The 20,703-nt window shown below is 38.6% G+C and overlaps 1 protein-coding gene across 1 annotated transcript in view; it reads left to right on the top strand.

Moving 5' to 3' along the window:
- Window positions 1-20,703, top strand: part of LOC149098041 (uncharacterized) — a 104,378-nt gene that overhangs the window by 63,944 nt on the left and 19,731 nt on the right. The window contains exons 26-31 of the mRNA XM_089277609.1: window positions 7,643-7,698; window positions 8,010-8,152; window positions 8,857-8,960; window positions 10,308-10,451; window positions 10,737-10,777; window positions 18,641-18,761. Of these exons, the coding sequence (XP_089133735.1) occupies window positions 7,643-7,698; window positions 8,010-8,152; window positions 8,857-8,960; window positions 10,308-10,451; window positions 10,737-10,777; window positions 18,641-18,761 (609 nt within the window). The remainder of the gene's footprint in view (window positions 1-7,642; window positions 7,699-8,009; window positions 8,153-8,856; window positions 8,961-10,307; window positions 10,452-10,736; window positions 10,778-18,640; window positions 18,762-20,703) is intronic.

Raw genomic sequence — 20,703 nt, 5'->3', positions numbered from 1 at the left:
GCGCTGTTGCGACGATTCTGTTGCTAAATACATATCAAAAGGGGTTTTTATGTTACCACTTACCACGTAGTTTAAAGATGTTTTTTAATATGTTTAGTTTTCTGCATGTAAAGGCGAATCTTAGGAGAATCCGTGAAGAAATATCTTTACCTTTTTTTTCGGAAAAATGCTGCCGTCAGCAGTAGCTAATTATCTCGGAAAAATTAACGACTACCCCCAGTTTTCTTTGTGGATTCTAATAACCCTGGCTAAGATCTATTTTTTCCACGTATTCTTAATCTGGCGGAAACACGTTTGTTATGAGCCTGAGTCACCCCACAGCCGCTAACGTCGTTCAGTTCTGTGATGGAGCACAGCTGCATGTCTGCACAAGACTAGTTTTCAACCCTATGCAGGGCGCTTTAAAATGCCCGCATCTATCAAGCGAAGCACTAATGTTGACGCTTAGCTTTTTAAAGACATTATAGATGCGTTTAAGGCACAAAAGTTGAATGAATCATAAGCAATTGGATGAGTTAACTGACACTTGTCAAAAACATCTGCAGCTTGATTCTCAGCGGCTGTTGTGTCTTCTTGGAGGACCTCCTGTCTGTTTCTGAGCTTTGAAGCCATTCTCGAGAGGAAGGATTAAACGTGGCAAGGAGTCAGGAACTCGTCACAGGTGACCCGCCTAACTCTGGCCTCATCTTTTGAGCGCCTCATCTTTTGTGCTACAGTAATTGCCTTGACTTTTATGGCCGTCTCCTGACCCGAGAAAAACTTTTCTCCAAGGTAGCTTTCTTTTTTTGGCCTTGTCAAATAGCGTTTCCCTTTCAGGAACAAGTCAACATGAACCGTACTGTAAATTGTTCTTCAGTAATTTTCTGAGCATTTCCTTATCTGAGGCAAAAGTGGAACCGCTTAGAAAAAGGAGTTTCAATAAAACGCCGCTTATCACTACTTCTTGCGCACTACTTGTCAGTCTGTTGCCTTTCGCAGCATTTGATGGCATTTCGGGCAGCGAAAGACACAGGTATAATGCTGAACAAAAAAAAAAACAAAACAAAACAAACAAGTAGAAGCTTTTTATCGGAGTTCTATCCGTATTCTATTTGTAATATCTTTTGAAACATTAAGGTAAAGTCAGGAAAGGGCGTCTAAACATTAATGATTAATCGACTCCCCCCACAAACTGTTCATTTTTATTTTTTTGTTGCGTGCTTATTGTCATTCTCTTTTATACCATGTAAACATTATTTTAAGTTCGGTTATCTTCACTGTCGTCGTTCTGAGTCAAATATTTTTCAACCGATTTGTCGTCTACATAGGTGCACAATGTATTTTTTTCTTTCCTTCCGTCCTCGCACAATACCTCACTTGTTATGCTCTAAACTCCAGACCAAAAGCAATACTTTTCTTAAAAACAGAGCGAAACTAAACAGCCTATATGCTAATCTGATATTTATGCAAAATAGCCGAATGAAAATTTTTCGATTCCTTGTAAAACAATGAATCTGAAAATAGCGTCACTTAATGTCAGGGGAATAGGGAATAATACTAAGAGAAGAGAGGTGTTTAATTGGCTCAGATCAAAAAACTTTTCAATATATATGCTGCAAGAGGCCCACTGTACTGAAAACACAAGGGACATATGGACTAGCGAATGGGGTTACAAAACGCTCTTCAGTTGCTGCTCCAGTAACAAAGCGGGAGTCGGTATTCTTTTTAATAACAACTTCAACTTGAAGATTTTAAAGGCTTTTGTGGATCCGAATGACCGTTTCGTAATATGTGATATCGAAACAAACAGTAAACTTCTAACTCTAGCTAATGTATATGCACCTAACGAGGACAACCCAGATTTCTTTCAGGCTGTTTTTAGTCACTTATCCAGCTTTCACTGTGAAGAAATTATAATCGGAGGTGATTTCAATTTAGTTCTTGACTTAGTTAAAGACAAGAAAGGTGGCCTTCCTAGAACACATAAGAACGCCTTGAAAGTAGTTCAAGATTTCTGTGAAAGCCTCGATTTGTCCGACATATGGAGAATTCTCAATCCGGAAGCCAAGAGGTACACCTGGCGCCAACGGCTATCCGACATACACTGTAGATTGGATTTTTTCCTAGTAAGCCAAACTTCCATTTGCAATATCACTCAGGCAGACATTATCCCAGGGTTCAAAACTGATCATTCCATGATTACTCTAAGTTTATCCTTTCACTCAAACCCCAGAGGAAATGGCTTTTGGAAGCTGAATACTTCTTTACTATCAGAAACTTGCAACCTAGATAAAATCAAGGCGGCAATAGAAAATGCTGTAAGCGAATATGAAAATGATGAGACGGTCAACCCTATCTTACTTTGGGAAATGGTAAAACTGAAAGTGAGAGAGAAATCAATTTCTTACGCGGCATCAAAAAAATCAGAAAGAACGAAAAGAGAAGAGGATCTAGTAAAGTCAATCGCGATTTTAGAAAAACAACTTGACAACGGAAACAGTAGGAACCTCCAAGCCAGAATGTTATAGAAAAACTTAACACCCCAAAGAGGGACCTCGAAAAAATAATATCGGACCTAAGGTGCAATCCTTCGTTCAAAGTTTCAATGGTATAATGAAGGGGAAAAGAATACCAAATACTTTCTGAACCTTGAAAGTCGACATTTTAAACAAGGAACAATAAGTCAATTGAAAATTAACGACACTGAATTTGTCACTTCCGACGTAGCAATTTTATCGGAATGTGAATCTTTCTACAAGAGCCTTTATACTTCCAAGGAAGATGACGGCCTTCAGTCACTTTTCTTTCAACAAGTTAATGAAACTGTGTTAGGGCTCGAGGAACAAGAGAGCTGCGAGGGTCCTTTGTCTGAAAAGGAATGTGCTGAAGCTGTAAAAAGCATGGATTCGGGCAAGACGCCTGGTTCAGACGGTCTCCCAGCTGAATTTTATAAAGTTTTCTGGAAAGATATCTCCTCCCTCTTGATCTCCGCGTTTAACTGCGCTTTAGAATCTGGCTGCCTCTCTATAACACAAAGACGTGGTATCATTAAACTAATTTCCAAAAAAGACGCGGAACTCTATTTCGTTAAAAATTGGCGTCCAATAACTCTCCTGAATACTGACTATAAGATTGCTGCAAAAGCTATTGCAAATCGTATTAAATCAGTTCTCCCAAGACTTATTAACAAGGATCAGACAGGGTTTATGAAAGGTAGATTTATTGGAGGAAACATCCGGCTCATAGACAGTATCATTCGCTATGCCGCAGAAAATAATATTCCAGGCTTATTACTTTTTATCGATTTCGAAAAAGCTTTTGACTCACTAGAGTGGTCTTTCATCTACGACAGCATGCGCTACTTTGGTTTTGGTCCATCGATCATTAAGTGGATAAAGGCTCTTTACTGTAAAACGGAAAGCTGTGTTCTGAATAACGGCTGGTCCAGTAATTTCTTTCAGATCCAAAGAGGTGTTAGACAAGGTTGTCCCCTATCTCCTTATTTATTTATCCTTTCAGCGGAAGTATTGGCCAAAGCAATCAGAAACAATGTGAACATAAAAGATATATGTGTTAACAACAATGAAATTAAAATTAGCCAATATGCCGACGATACTACACTGATTTTAGACGGGTCAGAACAAGCTCTTCTCTCTGCCCTTAGCATGTTAGATGAATTTAGATGAATTTAGAATTTAGCCTCCGGTCTGAAACTCAATGAGAAGAAAACGGAAGCCCTTTGGATCGGTTCTACTATTGGAAACGACAAACTTTCTCTGCCAGGAGAGAAATTAAAGTGGACGGAATCCAAAGTTAAAACATTAGGACTGTGGCTATCAGTCGAGCCTGAAATAGCTGCTCTGCTAAACTATGATGAAAAGGTGGAAAAGATAAGGAAAATCCTTAGCTGTTGGAAGTACCGTAGACTGACCTTGCTGGGAAGAATTACTGTTTTGAAATCGTTAGCCGCGTCGCAGTTAGTTTATTTGCTATCTCCTTTGCCATCGAATTACAATGCTTTAAATCAGATCAACAAGCTGTTTTATCAGTTTCTTTGGAACGGAAAGGGAGACAAAATCAAACGCAAAATTATGATAAATGATTATTGTGATGGAGGCCTAAAGATGATTGATCTTATTTCTTTTAACAAAGCTCTAAAAACAACATGAATCAAGAAATACCTAGATACCACCAATAACGCAAAATGGAAAATTTTTTTTGATTTGGCTCTAAAACACTATGGTCGTGAAAATATTTTTGCTGGCAATCTCAATGTTAAAGACACCACAACGTCTATTAAAGCTACGGATGCATTTCTCAAAGAAATTTTGGAGGTCTGGGCGGAGGTCAACTTCGAACAAATAAAATCCCAGGTGCAGTTTCAAGAACAAAGCCTATGGCACAACTCTCTAATTAGAATAGCAAACAAACCAATATTCTTTAAGGACTGGTGTGCAAAAGGAATTACAAAAGTGAAACATTTACAAGAACCAGGGAGCAGCAACTTTCTCTCTTTGAATGATTTTCAATTAAAATACAGCTTAAATGTCTCTCCTCTTAAATATTACGGGATAATATCGGCTGTAAAGACCCTCCGTAAAGAAGTGGATGATCATGATAATAGTCAGTCATTAATGCATCTCTTCTGGACATGTCACGAGACATCTAACTTTTGGAAAAGAGTATCAGAATGGCTGCAAAGTATAAAACTAATGCCCAAAACCTCCACCCTATTAAACATTACAGCTTTTGGTCTGCAACCGGAAACGTCAAAATTTGCACTTCAAATTAACTATTGCCTTCTTTTAGCTCGACGTCATATCTGGTTAGCCAAATCTAAAGAAATGTCCCCTAACTTTGACCATTATCTACGCTTTCTGAGATCAAGGCTCGAGTTGGAGACAAAAAGCGGCGATATGGGAAAGTGGGAACCTCTTGCAGAATATATACCTACTGATAGATAGCATCACTTCCTCTGAAGCGTTTGCAGCTATCAACTTTGCCAACCATCTCGTACATACGCTGTCACCTACGAGCTTTTCACAGCAATCTGCTCTTTATCTTCGCTCTCACATACTAGTAATGCTATACGTAATCAACCTAACAATACACTTGAAACACTTGTTTCGTTTTCTTCCCTTTTGTACCATCTTCATTGTTTTTCTTTTTATTGTAATGTGTTAGATTTATTTTTGTGGATTAAAAGGTGCTGTAAACACTATTAGTGTGAACATTGTAAGTATAGTATTGTAAGAATAATAAGTTTCGTCTAGTACAATAGTTAATGTCAGCTCTGTAAGTAGTAATTCCCAAGTAGTATCTAGTACTGTAATCATTTATTTTGTGTTCTGTAAGGCAATAACATTAAAAAAAATAATAATAAATGAAAAAAAAAAACAATAAAAAAATAAATGAAAATTCTCGTCAAAAACTAATGGCTGTCAATGAGATTAGGATAGTTGTTTACAAATATAGTGTGGAATGTTGTGCCTCGATCTCTTTGCAGACACAAAGGTCGTCATGTAAGAAATTCGTGTTAAACGGCACAGAATTCGGGACACGTTTAATTCTCTGCTTATTTCTACAGCCCCGTCTTTATCAATCTATTCAGTGTAACAAGTGTGGGCTTCGAAATTACTAACAAGGAGCTGCGTTACCTAACCTCAAAACCCCTAAAATCTGATACAAAACTTTCATATTCCACCGAGATATAAGTACTAAGAGTCCAGAATAAATGCTTATAGCAGTTGACATACTTTTATTTTATCCTAAATTGCAGACCATTGTTGAGGCCCCATACTGGGAGGGAGGGGGGTGGGTGTTGGTGTATCCCTTATCCCATTAATTTTTGTCCTAAATATCTTGTATCCTGTTAAATCCAGCTCAACGATTTCCTACTCAATTAATGTCCTGTTTTATCTGATCTAAACATGCTCTACCCCATTAATATTTCCCCTAAATTTCTTGCATCCTATTAACTTTTTACCCAAATATCCAGTATCCTGAAAACCCCTAATAGGGCCTCTAATAGGGTCTATCGTTTTCTTTCAGTTTCTTTTTTTTTTTTTTTTTAATACACGACCCTCCCCCCCCCCCCCCCCCACCCCCACCTACCCTGCAAAGCTCATGCTCAAATCATTCTGGGAAAGCCAGTTACTAGTTTAGCCACAGAAATGCGTAAAATGGCTTTAGTGTCGGTTATATTTTCACTTCCTACCCACCCTACCCCTACCCGTTGGACTGTGCATTTGTCAAATGTAACGCAATCTGTGGAATAATGGCGGGTGCATAACAGATCAAAACAGAACTGAGCTTAAACGAGGTCTTGATGAGAATCCTCGATTAAGAGGAGGATTTTAAAGGCTGCTAACAGACTTCTGGGTCAGTTAGGATCTCAGCAAATTGTTAAACTTCTTGTAAACGGTGGCTTATGAGACGAAAGACAAATAATATTGACAGATGTTGTGAAGCGGGCTTCGGAGAGTTGGAATCTGCTTAACCGTGGCGATGTCTGAGAGTGATTTCGTACACTAATCACCGAAAGTGTGGCTGAAACATACTGCAAATATAACATGAGGCATCGTGGAACATCCAGTTGTCGACATGTCGCGAGGTAAGCGGAATATATCATTATTTTCTCTGTGCATCGTTATTTTCACGTTATTATGCTAATTAGGACGGCGGTCTTTGTTGACAAAAGCACAGTTTAAACTTCTTCTTCTAACATTTTACAGTTTTAACTGCCCCAAAATTTTATTGCATGTTTTTACAGGTGAGACATTGCTCTTTAAGTGGAGGGTAGTTTTGGGATCTCAAGTGATGTACTTTTGGCGATATTTTCCTTTAAACTTCGCCTTTTTTATGGCGCTTCATGAGTAGTCCGAAAGGGAAGAAATTTAAAATTCTGTAAAAAGATCAGATGATGATCAAATTGCCAAAACAGCCTCTTAATATAACAAGAAACATTTGCTTGTCTCGAATAAAGGATTTTTACCCTGATTTATATCGCTTTCTTTGTATGGCAAATTGTTAAAAATGTGCCCTAAAATGGCCGCTGAAAGCCCTCTCAGAGGGGCAAAACCAAGATGGTGGCCCCAGCGCTAAAATACGAATCGAATTGAACTGAAAGTTATATTTTTGTGAATCACTTATCTAGACCATTCATCTGAGAAAGTTTGAGGAATTTGACGTTTTCTGGTCCAAATGGCCATAGTTGAAATTTACAGAGGGCGCCTCTTAATCATTAGGTTTAAGATTTTGTTATGGCTTTCCGGGTGAGAAAACAGTTCGGGACCTTCGAGAAACGGGCCCCTGGCCTGGGTTGTGTTCTTTTGCAAGACAATTTACTCTCATAGTGCCTCTCTCCAACCTGGTGTATAAATGGATACTTGCAAATTTAGTACTAAGCGTAACCCTACGGTGGATGAGCATCCCATCCAGGGGGGAGTGAAAATACTCCTAGTCGCTTGATGCTACGGCAACCACGATAAACACCGCCTGTAGCTCTATGGTCCACTTGGCCTGACGCAAACTTTACCTATACCATGTAACCTGCCGCAGAAAAAAAATATGGTTACGACACTGTTATATTTTTAATCTCTTTTAGTGAGGTATCCAGCCACTGGCTTCCTTCATCTAATGTCTTCCTTGTGTCTTTTTTCAGCAACAGTTTTTTCGTTTTATGACAGATTCAATAGGAAAAAATACAAACCTGTTGGGGTAGGTAGAAATAGGACTGTTGAATTTTTTGGTCGATTCCACTAGCATTCTTGAAGTTGTAACTCACTTATTCAATACCGAGTTATTATGAAACCCAAATGGAAAACAACAATAAGAAAAAAATAATAATAAAAACAAACGAAAGGAGAAGCAGCTCGGTTAGTAATTTGACTTTGTTGTGAATTCTTTTGGGTTTGTTTTTATATTTTGAGGGGGACCTTACAACCCGAACACGAAGACATCGCAAATCACTAAAACTCTCTTCACGATATGCTGACAATTAGTATTTGTATCTTTTTAATATCCCATAGGCAGCTTAAGTTTGCTCTGTACATGGCAACCTTTACCCATTGTATAGCATGTGGCTGGTTTCTACTCGCTTGTAAAGGACTTGAAAATGGCGATCATCTCTGCTCAGTGGATTCTTGGGTTGAGAGGGAAGAACGTGGCCTAGGTAATTTGAACCTGCAATAAAACATAACTGAGCACCTAGGTTTTCTTTACTGTTTTCTTTCGTTATTTACTTTCTTTATGTCTTTTCTGTCTTTCTTCATGTCCGTCTGTTCTCCCTTCTGTTGCACATCGGTCGTTCAGCTGTCTATCTGTTTTCCCGTCTGTCAGTCTGTCTGTCTGTTTGTCAGCCTGTTCTCCTGTCTCTCTGTCTGTCTGTCTTTCTGTGTCTGTCTGTCTGTCTGCCCGTCTATCTATCGGCCTTTTTGTCTATCTGGCTGTCTGTTCGTCTGTCTATCTGCCTGTTTACCTGTCTGTCTGTCAGTTTGTCTGTCTGTCTACTGTCTTCCTGTTTAGTTGTATGTTTGTCTGTCTTTCTGTCTGCCTATCTGCCTTTTTGTCCACCTGTCTGCCTGCTTGCCTGTCTTTCTGTCTTTTACCTTCCGGCCTGTCTGTCTGCCTGTCTGCCTGTCTGCCTGTCTGCCTGTCTGCCTGTCTGCCTGTCTGCCTGTCTGCCTGTTTTCCCGTCTGTTTGTCTATCTGTCCCTCTGTTTATCTCCCTAACTGGCAGAAAGCGAAGGTGAATAGCAACCCAAACAAGGGTCTGGTAAGTCTTATTTCCGGTTAAGATTAACTTATTTCCCTTTGAGTTGTTACATTCCTAACGAAATAAATCCTACAGAATTTAATGTCGTTCTTTGTCGACAGGAAATTCAACAGTTGGTTTTCAGTACATTACTAGTCTTTACTGGGCAGCGGCTACCTCAGCCTCGGTTGGATACGGGGACATTCATGCACATACTACGACCGAGGTAAGTATCACAGTCATCCCACGATCTAGATTATAGCCACTTTGAAAATTACAGAGAAATCTACGCACGAGTTTTACCGAGTTGGTATTACCAATTTGAATGTATTGCTTAGCAAATATCAGTCACCACAGTTAAACAGCTTGCTGTATGCTCTCAGTAAAATTAAAGTAAAACACGCGGCATATAACATACGTACAAAATGTCAGTTGAAACGTCGTTATAAGGTTTTCTCATTCCTAGTTGTTATCTTGTTTTTTACAGCTTAGTTATTTTATTAGTTATTTTTTTACCCATGTTTTAAAATCATTGTAAAGCGCTATTGGATAGCGATAGAAATAGCACTATAGGATAAAGTATTATTATTATTATTATTATTATTGAATGTGAAGAATGATCGTCGCAGTAAATTTTCCAATTTAAGTAACTGGAAAGAAGAAGCATGAAAAAAGTCAGGGCTTCAACGGGATTTTCTGCGATCATCTTTCTTCACATTCCTCTACAAACGCAGTTCAAATATGAATTATTTCATATAAATAAAATGCGAACAGCGGCAACAAACATAACACATGAACTACGTGTTGGTTTTAAGTCAAAAGAAACATTGTTTATACGAGACTTAAAACCAACACTTAATGACAATGCTAGCAGTGAAAAGCTGTCACTTCATTAGCTATCACCTTTTGTTTTCGTTATTGTTTAGTTAGTTACCAGTACCTCGCTCTGTGTTTTTAAGTTTTAAATCTTTCGTTTTTTTGTAACCGCCACTTCTGAAGATGCGTGCTGTAGCATGCGAAACGTCATGAAAATTTTAGATTGTTGTTCCAAACCATGCGTAGTTCATGTATTATGTTTGTTGCCGCTGTTTACATTTTATTTCTTGTTAAATTGAAATGGCCAAAGAACAAGAGTGTTTATGATATTTCATATAAACTTCACATCATCATTATTATTATTATTATCATCATCATTATCGTCATCGTCATCGTCATCGTTATCGTTATTATTATTATTATTATCATCGGGTACCATAAACCGTTGAAAACAAAAAGAGACAAACAGAGCTATATATCTGCACACAAGGAAGCAGTTTACAAGTACAAACACAAAATAGTAATCAGTCGAAAGGTTTTTTTTTTTTCTCACTGGATAACTTTTTGGCTTGCTATCGAGCGAGTTGATTGACTGGCTAACTGACTGATTAATTGATGGATCTGTTAATTGACTGTTAATTGACTGCTTTCTTGCTTGCTCGACTAATTGATTGATTGATTGATTAATTGATTGACTGCTAATTAATTGATTGCCTTCTTGATTAATTGATTGATTGATTGATTGATTGATTGACAGATGACATTCGCGTTGATTTGTATGATCATTGGTATCGTTTTCTACGGTTTCATCATTGCCAGTGTTGCTGCCGGTCTGGCAAACGCTGACGCACAGCGGGCTCGTTACCAAGAAAGACTTAACGCTATCAAGACTTTCCTGAAGGTAAGGGGCAATGAAACATTAGATAGTAAAGTTCCTGTCATACTCTTTAGTGTAACATGCAACTAAATGAGTTGCCAAAATCAGTTGCTAAAACGCTTGCAGAAGGGAGCTCAAATTATTATCTTGACATAAGATAGCGAGGAGTTGATCAGAACAGTTCCATAGGATCTTCTGATCTACAAGAGGTGACCAGAGATGATATATTTCTTTCCTTTAAACGCCATTTAGTTTCTATTCTAGTTTAACTAGTGCTTTATAATATAGCTTTGCTTTTGTTATTTTTAGGAACAAGAAATATCTGACAAACTCACAGCCCGCATTGTAAGGTATGTCTGTAATAACGTTTGTAAAATTTGACCATAGGTTTATTGGACGAGCTTGAAGCAGTAAAATAGGGATTGGGAATTACAAGCAAACCCAATGGAATTGGACCGGGATTTGGATCGCTCGGTCCGCCCCACAATTAGACTCACACAATGACAATAATTAACTGTTAAACGATGAGCTCGGCAAGGGTTTCTATCAGTCGATAGAAACCCATTGCGAGTTTTAGCACAACCCAGTCAGCAAACCGACCGAGATAATCGATCAGATGGATCGGCCTAAGGTGTTTTCAAAGATTAAGAGCCAGTGCCCATAACTATGGACCAAACAACGGCACAAGTCGAAAAATCGATTTTGCTCATTTTTTGCCCATAGATTGGCCCTAGCTAGTAAACAAACGGACCATAGTTAGTTTCTGCTAATGCAGCTTTTTTGGGGAGAAATTTGCGAAAAACGATTTTTTTTTCCGATTGGGCTCAAAATCTACTTCCGGTTTTGCTGAATTTTCCGAATATTTGATTGCTTCGCGCTCCGCAGAACAGCTACTTGAGAATCTTTCAATGGTCTTTACATTCAGCTCAGGTCTTCATGGTATGACTGAGCGAAAAATAAAATAAATCGAAGTTTCGTTTGAGCCCGAAACGAGATCGAACACAAACGCAAAGTATTACGATGTGTTTTAAACGAATTATAGCACTAAAATATCGCCATATTTTTCTATGGGCTATAACTTTAAATGCCATAAAAACACTTTATACGGGTTAACTTTACACCCATCTGTTTGAAAATCAAAAAATATCTCTGGGCAAATTGCTTTAAGTCGCCCGCCTTGGCCTGTGCTTCTCTTAAATTTTTCCCTGAACCGCCGTGAGAATGTAAACAATTGCGTGACTATGGCAAGCCGTTTGTAGCAAAATTCAATCCTTGCAATATATGTTTAATCCTTTAAATAATGGTTTTATTTAAACATATAAAAATGCATTCAATCCAATGGTAAATAAAATTTTTGGTTCAATTCAATCTTTTAATTTTCATGATTCAATCCAATATCTGGAATATTGATTCAATCCACTACCTGAAATATTCATTTAATCCAATACCTCAAATAATGATTCAATCCAATACCTCGAATATTGATGCAATCCAATACCTCGAATACTGATGCAATCCAATACCTCGAATAATGATTCAATCCAATACCTCGAATATTGATGCAATCCACCTGGAATATTGATGCAATCTACCTCGAATATTGATGCAATCTTCCTGGGCCGAGCGCGGCCAACAGGAACGAGAGTAACTGAGCACTAGAGAGGACTGAAAACATGGCGGGCGAAGGAGAACTAGATTTAGAAGTCAAGTTTCCTAAGTTTCTTGCAGACGTCTTGGATAAAACGGAAATAATTTTTGAGAATTTTGACTCAGAAGTTGCAGAAGGGCACGCCGAAGTTCTCGATCAAACCATTAGTCTGCTTAGGTAAAAGAGGCGTTGCTACAGCCGAGACACAAGGGACAAGGAAAATGTAGATTCCATTGCTGTCGCTTTTGTAGATGTGCTCAGTGTGTTGCGTCGCAGAGCTATTACTCCGTCACTTTTTACTGCGGATAGATCCCAAAATACTGTCTTGAGATGGGGTGCGTAAATTCGCTTTGGCATCTGGATGGACATCACTCTCTGATCCGATGGAAAATACTAATTCACGGCTGTATAGACGGATTTTCTCCGAGAATAACGTTTTTGAAATGTAGTGCCAACAATAAAGCAGGAACAGTTCTTGAATTGTTTCTGGATGCCGTTAAGAGAGACGGAGAATTTGGCCTTTGAGAGTACGAGTATATCATGGTGTTGAAAATGTTAGTGTGTGCGATACAGTGGTGCAGGTTAGAAGAGAGGAGAGGGGCAGCTTCACTACAGGGCCATCAACACAACCAACGAACTGAAAGATTGTGGAGGGATGTTTTCCGTTGTGCTTCCCACTTGTACTTTTACACTTTTTATAGTATGGAATTGTCCGGCATTCTGGACACTGATAATTCAGTGCATCTTTTCACCTTAAACTTAGTTTTTCAACCCAGGATAAACCAAACTCTTTACCAGTTCACTGAAGCTTTCAACCACCAAAATGTAAGAACAGAAAAAAAACTGGTTGCCATACCAAATGTGGCTTATCATATGATGCAACCTGAAAACCCCCTTTCAAATGGAAAGTCATATGATTTTGAATACTATGGTGATGATCCTGATGGTCCAACTCCATTGGACAGTGATAACAATGTTGTAGTTGAAGAAATTGACCTGGGACAACATGATTCAGTGCGGTCATTTGTATTGGAAAGGCTAGATCCCTTAAGAGAATCAAGTCAAATGGGAGTAGACATCTTCCAAGAGGCTCTAGAACTGGTGACAGTTAAACTTGGGTAACTGACAATTGCATAATACTATAAGTGTGTGGGCTGGGTAAAGGAGATTATGGCCCCACTAAAGTATTTTTGCAACTCAATTCACAACAGAAAACCTTACCCTGTATCAAATAAATTATTTTCTCATCTTTCTTTTCACTGATATACAAAACTCAGAAACTGCTTGAATTACGGAATGCCTAACGTCTATCAACACAACTAAACTGAAGAGAAGTCAGGGCATTTTATAACTGCCATGTACACTACTCTGCCTTGTAGATTTTTCAGGTGCTTATCAAAACAGATGTTAAAATGTTGCAAGGTTAATTTGTTATCTTATTTTCAAAATTACCCAGGACACAAGTCTAAATTCTTGATGCAATGGTGTAATGGCTACTAACAGGTCTCATGTCACTAGCCAAAACTAACTTTGCACCAGCCAGCCTTTTTAATACACAGTTTCACTGACTTTTTTATAAGAGTGGTCAATCTTGGACATTTCTTGATGCATCTAAAATGTTAATAATAATCACTAAGAAAATTTCACTCCCACAAACACTAATCCTGCTTTTCTTGAATGTGCTTATGTTCAATCTCTGATGTACTTCTATCACTGTTACCATTTTCTTTTATCTTCGTGTAATAGTTAAATATTTATATGCTTATCGAGGCAATTATTTCCATGAAATCCACTCATAGTTTCCCTGTTTTCATTAGTTTCTATTCTCTTCAGTTTTACTTTGTCAGGATAATTCTCAATTTTGTTTTCATCCAGTAGACCAGTACTCCATTCCATCATGATTGTCACAATGGCTAGTGAAGGTGCAAAATCTACTATTCAAAACAGAAATGTGTGGCTAGTTGGCAGTAGTGTTAGCCTTGAGCCCTGGGTACCCGATAATATTCACAACAAATTGGTGCAATGTTTGTCATAGAATATCAAGAAAAACATCGTTTTTAGGAAAGAAGTACCACAGGTGGGGTAAATAATGCAAAACATGAGACAACAACATTGAAAAACTTAAAACACATCTCAATGTTCAATGGTTGCTGTCTTGTAAAATGTAAAGGTTCTTATTTCAAAAATAACATAAAGCCAGGTTTACACAAGCAGTTTTTGTGAGAAAAATGTTTGACTGTGTACATAGCACAGCAAAAATTTCGTTTACAGTTCAAAGTTTAGTGTGCCAGTAATGATTGGACAGCAGAAATATGCACAATACCAAAGACCAATGTGGTAGCACAATTTGCCACAGTTTATGTTATTTGCCACAAAAAGCTAGCACAGACAGCTTTTAATAAACAAATATGTTTGTCACATAAAAATTGGTTAACTTACATCTACAAAAGCGACAGTAATGGAATCTAAATTCTCCGTGTCCCTTGTGTCTCGGTTGTAGCAATGCCTCATTTACCTAAGCAGACTAATGGTTTGATCAAGAACTTCGGCGTGCGCTTCTGCAACTTCTGACTCAAAATTCTCAAAAATTATTTCCGTTTTATCCAAGGCGTCTGCAAGAAAGTTAGGAAATTCGACTTCGAAATCTAGTTCTCCTTCGCCCGCCATGTTTTCAGTCCTCTCTTGTGCTCAGTTACCCTCGTTCCTGTTGGCCGCGCTCGGCCCAGGAAGATTGCATCAATATTCGAGGTGGATTGCATCAATATTCGAGGTATTGGATTGAATCAATATTCGAGGTATTGGATTGAATCAATATTCGAGGTATTGGATTGCATCAATATTCGAGGTATTGGATCGCATCAATATTCGAGGTATTGGATCGAATCAATATTCCAGGTATTGGATTGAATCAATATTCCAGATATTGGATTGAGTCATGAAAATTAAAAGATTGAATTGAACCAAAAATTTTATTTGCCATTGGATTGAATGCCCTTTTATATGTTTAAATAAAACAATCATTTAAAGGATTAAACATATATTGCAAGGATTGAATTTTGCTACAAACGGCTTGCCATACGTGACGCTGGCGGTCACCCTGAATACATAATTCGTTTCCAACAAACCGCAGATAGCTATCTTAGAACATTTGCGTGAAAAAAGAAAAACATAATGGACCACTTTTAGCTTTAATATTTTGAAAGTCATCGCTTTGGAAATTTCGTTAATTAAAAACGCCAATTAAAAGCAATTTACTCGGAGTTCGGGTGTTACTGCTATGTCGTTTTAGGCTGTCGTTCTTTCTTTGATCATTTTAATTACAAGAACGAGTTCTAGAAAGAAAATCGTTCTAAGTTCATTTGTTAAGCGTAATGACAAGTTGATATTGTTGGTTTGTAGCCTTACGTGATCTGAAGGAACGCTACAGTGATTAAATTTGTATTTGTTGATTTCGACGGATCGATTTTCGGTTAAACCTTTTTATTTGTACCAGCACATTTAGTGCTTTTTCTCCTGCTAAAAAGTCGGAAAAAGTAAAGTAAACAAATCCTAAAAGTCATAAATAAGAGGCATCGACAGTGCGAGTATTTCGGTAAGCTGTTAATTTGAACAATTACTGTGCTGGACGGATTGCTTTCCTGGTTACCCACGTACTATACATAGTTCATTATGCGCGAATGTTTCTGTTTCAAACAACTGAAATGCTCAATGCTTTTTTTCTTTTTTTCTTCAGTCTTAAAACTTAAGGTTGGAGTTAGGCTAAACCCTAAACTGTTTTGACGGCCAACCTATTTTTGGCTAATTGCTTAATCAAATTATATATATATTTCACTGAAATTGACCGACTTCCGCGAACAAAACAAGATGGATGTTCGCTGTTCATTAAGACTACAATCCTGGTCAAAAGTGTTGGGACAGTTACGGCAGATGACTTCACAGGCAGCCTCTCTTAGGACCAAAACCGCGCAAGCCCGCCTACCCCCTTTCCCCCTGTCAATGTTGATAAAAATCTTGAAGAAAAAAATCCTTGACAATAGCTTCAGAATAGCCACGTTTCAAGAATTGTTCGCCTCCTAGAACAGTATTCTCGAACTAAAGAGATGATAAGATAGATATTCACGTCTTATTCCAATAATAGCGATTTTTCAGCAATCGCGTTTGGTTCCAGCACAACCGTCTAACCACTTTCTATTGTCCCTTTTTCCTTTTTTCCCACAATCGATCTAGTCTTCAGAATAGCTTCATTTTCATGCAACATTGCTAGGGGAAAGGGGGGCGGGTCAATTGTACTTGCTTCTATTCATCTTTTGTTCTAAAACGTTAAGGACGTAGTTGAAATCGTGGGTTTTAGCGCGCAAAAAGGGGAGGTGTCCCAACAACTTATGGCCAGGATTGTAGGTTTACACTAGAGGAAATTGTTCGGGATTCGTGATGAATCCGGAACGTTTTAGTGCCGGATTGATTTTGCCGTTTACACAAAAGTGAACGAATCCGAAATAAAAACTCCCCGGTTTGGTCGTGTCTCCGGAGATTTTGAATCCGGAATTTAAATTGGGAACTTTGAATCCGAAAACTTTTGAATCCGGAGAGTTTTGTCGTGTGAACGATTTTCTCTCGAATCCGGATATTCTTCCGCCTGTGATCTTTTGAGTTTGCGGTGGAACGAAAATGGCGGATTACATGATCCAGTCGTAGTCGAGTCGTAGGCACATTGATGGCCATTTGATGGCGGTCGCTGGGTGATTACCTCGTGCTGTTTCAGGTGTAGGTAATCACTTTTATAATGGGTAATGCCATACTCCTCAGAAACCCAATTTATACTTTACTGCGCAGATGACGACGATGGCACGATCGAAAACCTCGACGGTTCTAGATATTAAGTAAAGACCAGAATAAATACCTGGAGGAACCTGACATGATGGACAACAGTACCGTGGTCAGCGAGTTGAAAGAAAACTTCAGACTGTCTCAACCTACCCCTAGCCTTATTTTCGGAGGCATTTTGTTTCTCCTTGGAGGCAACAAACTGCTTGTTGACCATTCCATCATGAATGTTGCCGGAGTTATCGTCGTGTGTAAACGGTTAAGAATCCGAATATCCTTTTACTGTAAACCCCTACTTATCCGAATACTCTAAAATTGATGAATCGGGAACTCCTTTAGTGTAAACCTAGTCCTAGATCGACCACTGTAATGTTTATTTGTCTACCAGTGTTATGATCTGCAAATTTCAGTTAATTGATCAAACAACCAAAGTAGAAAGATGGATTTTTTTTCCCAGTATGATTGAAACTTAAACGCAATTTCTTCCTCGGCTAATTCAATACAAGAAATTCCGGACTTTCTAGCTGAGTTTGAGCATATTGTGTAGGTACAAATTTCCTATACAGCTAGAAGAGCTGAGATGCCGTCACGCAGTTAGTAGTTTATAGAAATTTTGGTATTTCCACTTGACTGTATTTGTCAGTCATGATTCAATTGCCATACTAAACCATAGAGGATTGGTTAAGTGTAGCTCTAAAACTGCAACCGTATTGTCAGTTATCAATGAAATCAATAAAATAAACAAGTGTTAAAATCATTTCCCGGAGTACTGTAGTAACGTTCTTTATCATGGATGTCGTGGGTGTTGCAATGCAAATGAAAAAAACATATATATTTATACTAACTTAAACAAAAACAAAAACAAAAACAAAAACAAAAAACATTTTCCATGATTTTATCCACACGTTTCAAAAATTGCTTTCATCGGATTGCTGGAAACGAATATTTTACTCGAGAGTGGCTATCCCCGTCACGCAATTGCTTACATTCCAACGGCGGATTTTGGGCAAAATCTATGAGAAACACAGGCCAAGGCGGGCGACTTGAAACCATTTTCCCAGAGATATTTTTTGATATCGTAACAGGTGGGTGTATATTTAACCCGTAGAAAGTGTTTTTATGGTATTTAAAGTTATAGCCCATAGAAGAATATGGCGATGTTTTTATGCAATAATTCTCTTGCGACATACTGTAAAATTTTGCGTGTCAGTTTTATCTCTTTTCGGGCTCAAAACTAACTTTGATTTATTTTATTTTTCGCTCAGTCATACTACGAAGACCTGAACTGAATATAAAATCCATTGAAAGATTCTCAAGTAGTTGTTCTGCGGAGCGCGAAGCAATCAAATATTCGGAAAATTCAGCAAAACCGGAAGTAGATTTCGAGCCCAGTCGGGTCGAAATCGTTTTTGGCGTATTTCTACCAAAGAAAGCTGTATTAGCAAAAACTAACTATGGTTCGTTTCTATCCTTACTAGGACCTATCTATGGACAAAATACAAGCGAAATCAATTTTCCGACTTGTGCCATTAATAGGCGATTTAGGTCCATTTTTATAGGCATTCACTCGTAAAAAGCTCTTGGTGCCATCTATCGGGATAATAAGAGCATCCCCGTGTACCCAATCAGTTTGTCTGTTTACCTAATCACGGTCGTTCTGTCAGTTGCTTATGCAACTGCAATATCTTTTTGAGATGTGTTTTGTCCCTGTAAATGTCAACTCTTGCGGTTTCTTTTGCAGCTATTATGAATATCTTTGGCTACGAAACAAAGGAGTCGATGCCAGTTCGCTGTTCGAAGGTCTGCCGCTGTCTCTGCAAGCTGATATTTCCCTCAGTCTGTACAAAGACCTGATTGAACGGGTAAAAAATTCCTCTCTCTTTGCGTTTATTTTTTATTTAGGGTCATATCATGTGTAACAAGACAAGTCTGCGGACTGTTGACAGTGTTGCAAACTAATTTTTAGTTTATTACAATGCCAAAACGATTGTTACAATACTGTGACTCTATTTTAGAGTCACAGTCAGTAGTTTTATCAAAACAAGTGAACGGTATATATATCAAGGCTAATTAGGCGTATTATTATACATCGAAATCACTATCTCTTTTCTGATTGGCCGAAAGCGTACGGTGAATTTTCGAAACCAGCGCTTGTGACGTCATCTCTGCAGATTATACAATAATCATGTCAAGGACGCTCAACGTCACAGGTAATCATGTCATGTATGACCGCGGTGCATGATTTCTAAGGGTAATCATGTCAAGTTCGCGCGCTTTGTGTTGCTTGCTGTCAGTAAAGAAGCAAAGACATGACTTCCATTTTTTTCGTTCAGAGTATGATAAAACAATTATTAGATTCGGTTTTTGTGATATCCAGAATAATCAAGGTCTCGGTAAGGGTTATCAGCCGACGCCGAAGGCTGAGACTGATAAACCTTACCTCGACCTTGATTAGGAATAGTAATTGGACCGAGTGGAGTAAAATTCAGGGAGTATCATTTAAATCGTGCGAGTAATTTCAAAATCGGACGAGCGCGAAGCGCGAGGACGATTTGTAATTATGAGCACGATTACTCCCTAAATTGTACGACACGAGGTCCAATTACTAATTAATCGTATCTATAACAAATTTCGGAATTAAAAGTGTCTTTTGAGAACTTCTTTTGAGCGAAAACGTATGTAGCGCGTTTCATAAGTTTTGAAAACTGTAGGAAATATTGCGAACAAAGCCATTAAAGCGCGCGCAATTGACGTGCGAATCACGTGGGTATCCAATTGCAGGTGTCCAGTTACAAAACGTTCAAATTGGATACCTGTAATTGGACACCCACGTGATCTCGCGCCGATTACGTGGCAAATAGGCTCGCGGAGAACAAACCACGATCGAGATTTTCGTTACAGATACGATTATTCTGGATATCACAAAAACCTCATCCAGTAATTGTTTATAAACAAGCAATGACATAACACGATGTATCGAGCTAGAGAGGCGATTAATGACATCTTAGAAAACAAAGTTGGGTATCAAAATTCAAGATTAATATCATTCAGGAACCGGCCAGCGAAGTGTCTTGTTCCCGCAACATCAGTAACGCCATTCTTTATGTCTTGTACAACCTGTTCTCATTTATGCGTAGTTTCTGCTCTCCTGGCACTGAGAGTGGTCACTCGAAACTGCTTTGGTTAATCAGACAACATCTGCTTGAAGCAAATAAATAATCTCAGATCTCGCTCAGGAAAACCAAGTGATTATCGTTACGCCATCGTTTTCAAAAAGCTCTAGCCTGTAGAGCAGGCGAGATTTTTTCGAGCGAGCGCTCACATCGTAAAAAGTTTAGCCGCCCTCTTGAATTTTTCACGCAGTGAAAGACTGGAGAGAGAAAGAAAGTTTTACCAAGGGGGTAAATGATAGGCAAGAGGAAGGATAGGGGAGGGGTGGAGCGAAGAAAATCTCGCGTCCTCTCATTTTTCCCTTCCCCCATCCCCCACCGTCTAACATGGTGGTCTAACATGGCAGTCTAACATGGCGGTCGCAGGGTTGTAACGCTAACTCGCCCCAATAAGACGCCTGCACTACAGGCTAGAAAAGCTCCGTTTTCCACAATGTTTTCCGGCCACATTAAAACGAAAAGCCGACGTTTTCACATACCTCCGGTTTGAAGAGTGTTTTCGAAAAGCTCCGTTTTCTTAACGGATTAGTGTGGACGGTAGGCCTAACCGACCGTATAATTAAAGCTGCGTTCTCTAGTTAAATGTTTTCGTTGGGTGCATCATACGATAGAATCGGTTTTAGCTTACTTACTT

This window comes from Orbicella faveolata, unplaced genomic scaffold (assembly GCF_042242905.1).
Source record: "Orbicella faveolata isolate gen_17 unplaced genomic scaffold, um_ofav_v1 contig_46, whole genome shotgun sequence".
NCBI classification, from domain to species: Eukaryota; Metazoa; Cnidaria; class Anthozoa; order Scleractinia; family Merulinidae; genus Orbicella; species Orbicella faveolata.
Note: the sequence above shows the minus strand (reverse complement) of the source record. Positions and strands in the feature narration are given on the sequence as shown.